The following is a 3,879-nucleotide window of genomic DNA, read 5'->3' as shown; positions in this document are numbered from 1 at the left end:
GTATATAGTATATACTGCTAGGAAGACTGTTAATTTTCTTTTTAAATGGTGTCACATTTGTAAGGAACATGCATTTGAGGAATGAGCAGTAGAGCTGAGTATGTGAGTTGTGCACATAAAAAAATTACCAAACCTTCTCTGCCRAACAGCTTATATTGTTGTTGCTATTGACACTCGTTTTGAGCTTCTGGTCCCCCCAGGTGCTGCCATGTTCCCGCTTTAAGGTTTATTGCCATGAAGCATCGTTACAACAAAGAAATAGTCTACCAAAAACATATTTCCTTACTTTTCCTGATGAAGTATACTGTATATAAAGTGTATGTATTATTTTCTTATTTATTATATATTATTTGCAGAGAGCGACATGATGACAGGGTGGAACAGTGGCACTTGCCTTTTAGCAGGACATTTAATGTGGCAGTTTCCATTTTCTCTCCTTGCATGTGTGTGTTTTCTCTACGCGCTCCGGTTTCTTCCCACAGACCAGAAACATGAATGCTAGGTTMACTGGTAACTCTAAATTGTCTCTCAGCTTGACTGAGAGTATAAATGATTGTCTCTATGTGACCCCGGGATGGACTTGCAACCTGTCCATGGTGTCCAGCCTCTTGCACAGCATCTGCTGAAAATGGGTTCCAGCTCCCCGCATCCCAGAAAAGAGAAGCAAGCAAAGAGGATATGTGGATGGATGGATTTATTCTCAAATTTTCCTTGCTTTAATGCTGAGCCTCTAGCATAATCCTGCAATTTGACAACTGGATGTCTCGACTTAAAAAAAAAAGCCTCATGTTTACTTTTAAACACAGACGCAGACTTTTCCACTCCGAGTCAAAATGGCAACAATTTGAAACAGGAATACACCAGGCGGGCAAACATCACTCACAGACAGCGCCTTTTCATGACTGAATGTTGAATCAGCTATAAATACACGGGCTGCATTTTAATTGTTTTCCTCTGCCATCCCAACCAACGAGCCTAGAGGTCCGCTGTGGTGTGGTGATGGACCACATCACTGGGAAAATGCACTGTAGCTCAGAGACTGGGCGGAATGCCCTGTTGAATGCACAACAGCCTCAGCCAAAGCACACAGAACCAACTCTGCCTGCACAGTGTTAGTGTGTGTCCGTGTGTGTGTGTGTGTGTGTGTGTGTGTGTGTGTGTGTGTGTGTGTGTGTGTGTGTGTGTGTGTCCAGCTGCACTTTTATGGAGACAGCTATGACAATATTTAAGTAAACCGTGCCCCTGTGAATAAAAGAGATGAAACAGTTGCTGCTGGAGGAGGAAAAATTTGGCCTAATTGCTTCGGCTCAGGCAGGTGCAATCTTAAAATAGAGAGGAAACAATCTGTATGAAAACACAATAAATTCTGCAGGAGCTAGGCGACCAGACTTCACTTCACACACACTTTTTGTATTGTTGTGGGGCAATACACCTAATGGAACACGAGTGTGACCACTAATCCCAGCTGTTTGTTGTCAGCACCTTGGCTTCCTTTCTAAATCCACTTCAATTTGTCTCTAAAGGAGACATCAAACACATTGCTTTGTAATCAGCTCTGCAGTCCAAGTGTGACGTGCAGAAAAGTTGCAACGCTGAGGTGACGGAGATGAAAACAGCTTCTCATTTCAGTTATGTGAAAGCATGCAATCCTTATCATCAGAGAATAAGTAAAGTATTGAAACATTTGTAATTTATTTGATCTGCTAATCACAATGTGCAAGGCACTGAGGTAACATTCGAACCCAACAATTGTGCAGATTTCAGGTGTTCGTWACAGATGCACATAGAGAGTGAAGTCTGCTCCCTGTTTGAGGAGCTGTCAGCAATCAGGAAGCACACTGGCAGCTCTCATAGTAAAATGATGGCTGTATTACACCAGAATGKTATAAATGCAGGGACTTACCAGGCACAGACTGCTGAAGAGTGAGATGAGCAGAAAGTCCAGGTTGTGGAGCAGCAGCAGGGAGGATCCCATGCCTGACCTGAGGCAACTCTGCCTCCCAAAAAGACCTTCTTCTTTTTCTTCTTCTTCTTCTTGCACGGTTTAAACCAGCACCGAAGGAGCTCAGATCTACTTAACTCTCTTCAAAGTGGAGCGGGATGCATCCTACTACTCCATTCGGCCTCTCGGTGCTTCTGGCGGCTTGTGAAATCAAAATCGTCTCGATTTAATTTCCTATAATCTATTATATGGTCTGGTTCAACCCGCTCGCTTTATTTCTCCACATCAGTTTTTTYCCCCTCCTCTTTCTGAAATTACATCCACATGTCAGAACTATTTATGTCGCTCTCTCACTGCAGTGGGAAGTTCAAATGATTCTTTGTAGGGAAAGAAACCAACGCTGTATTTTTAGGTCCTTCTCTCTCTCTCTCTCTCTCTTTTTATTTAATCATTTACCCGCAGACTGAACTTAAACACTTCAGTATGGAGCTGAGCGCCTTCAGGTTTTCCTCCAGCTTTTTTCCCCCAAAAAAACTGAAGATCAAGAGATGGAATCAGAACACAAATAAATAAATATGAACTAAAATAAGTGAGTGAGGCTCATGGATCACTCACTCCATCACTGTGGGGGGAAGGGGGGGTGCTGTTGAATTTCACAACTCCGTTCCCTCTCTGACTCATGTCAGCATCAACGCACCAGCTCAAGGGCAGGAGCTCAGACTGGGTTTACTTTTTTTTGCATTTAAAAGTAAATATTAGCGATCTCGTGACAGAGCAGAGCTTATAGAAGTGGACTTTTAAATTGAAGAACTGCACCTCGATCCTCTTACTTTCAATCGTAYTTCTCAAAACCAAGAATAAAAAAATAATGATTAAAATCAAGTTTTATAAACAGAAATGGTGTCAAACTTGAAATCGTGCATGACAGTCTAACAGTTCTGAATGTATGAAAGTCTCCAACGGGCTCAAAAAAAGAGATGCAAACATTTAAGAAGAGAGAGAGAGAGAGAAACGCAGATTTGGATTCAATAATCTACTTACTATCAACAGAATCTGACGCACGGATAATTCGCGTTTGCGTGTTTTTTTGAAGTAGAAGTTTTGTCGCGCTGAGAAGCGGCTCCAGATGTGGCATTACACGCGGCAGCAGGTCGCGCGCTGCAGTGAGTGGAGTGTGTGTGTGGATGGAAAAGGGGAAAGGAGGCAGGTACAGGGTGGAGAGTCCAAGGCTCTCATTGGTGCGCGCGCTCTTRCGTTGGAAGAAACCACGACTCCAAAAATGACATTTTTTTTCTTCTCCTTCTCCTCCTCCCTAAAACAAACTCYACATTGAACAGATCTCAGGGTCTGTGCCAAACCACTTTTTTCCCCTGCAGTTTCTCAAAAGTTGCATCGTGTTGGTTTGGATTACAGAAACATAATGCAGGGAGATGTCGTTTTTTTATTTGAGGCGTAACTCCCAATGTGAAGTAAAGCATAAGAAGTGTGTGATCATTAGCAACAACTTTTGAAGTTATTTATGAGGAACAGGGGCACCAAAAAGGGGGGGGGGTGCTGTGGCACCCCCTTCACAATTTGCTCTGGTCCCCCAAGGATTAGTGGTGAATTACAGTAAAGGTTTAAATTTCAAATATCAATATTTGGTATATAGTGCAATGGTCTTGCCCCAGCTAATGCCCAATAATAAATTTGTTCAGTGTAGCACATTTGAGAACAACATCGTTGATCAAAGTGCTTCAAAAGGAGGAAAAACATCCAACGAAATTAAAACCATCAATAGAATAAAAAGGCTAAAAAGGATAAAGAAAAAAACACAATTCCAAACTTCTGATGGAACTCAAACAGAATTTAAATTAAAAGCCAATGTAAAATAATAATAATAATTGAAAAAATATTTAAAAAAACTGAGTTTTCAGGCAGGATTTCAAAGACTGAAC

The 3,879-nt window shown here is 41.8% G+C and overlaps 1 protein-coding gene across 2 annotated transcripts in view; it reads right to left on the bottom strand.

The window, feature by feature from the left end:
• pth1r (parathyroid hormone 1 receptor) overlaps positions 1-3,079 on the bottom strand; it is a 47,961-nt gene extending 44,882 nt beyond the window's left edge. Inside the window, exons 1-2 of one of the 2 annotated variants that reach the window (XM_014029459.1) lie at positions 2,984-3,079; positions 1,904-2,143 (exon numbers count right to left, since the gene is read on the bottom strand). In XM_014029459.1, coding sequence (XP_013884913.1) covers positions 1,904-1,975 — 72 coding nt within the window. In that variant the 5' untranslated portion in view covers positions 1,976-2,143; positions 2,984-3,079. Of the gene's footprint in view, positions 1-1,903 lie in introns of both variants that reach the window. The other variant, XM_014029453.1, reaches the window with a different exon arrangement.
• Between the last annotated feature and the right edge of the window lie 800 nt (positions 3,080-3,879).

This window comes from Austrofundulus limnaeus, unplaced genomic scaffold (genome assembly GCF_001266775.1).
Source record: "Austrofundulus limnaeus strain Quisiro unplaced genomic scaffold, Austrofundulus_limnaeus-1.0 Scaffold6, whole genome shotgun sequence".
NCBI lineage: Eukaryota > Metazoa > Chordata > Actinopteri > Cyprinodontiformes > Rivulidae > Austrofundulus > Austrofundulus limnaeus.
Note: the sequence above shows the minus strand (reverse complement) of the source record. Positions and strands in the feature narration are given on the sequence as shown.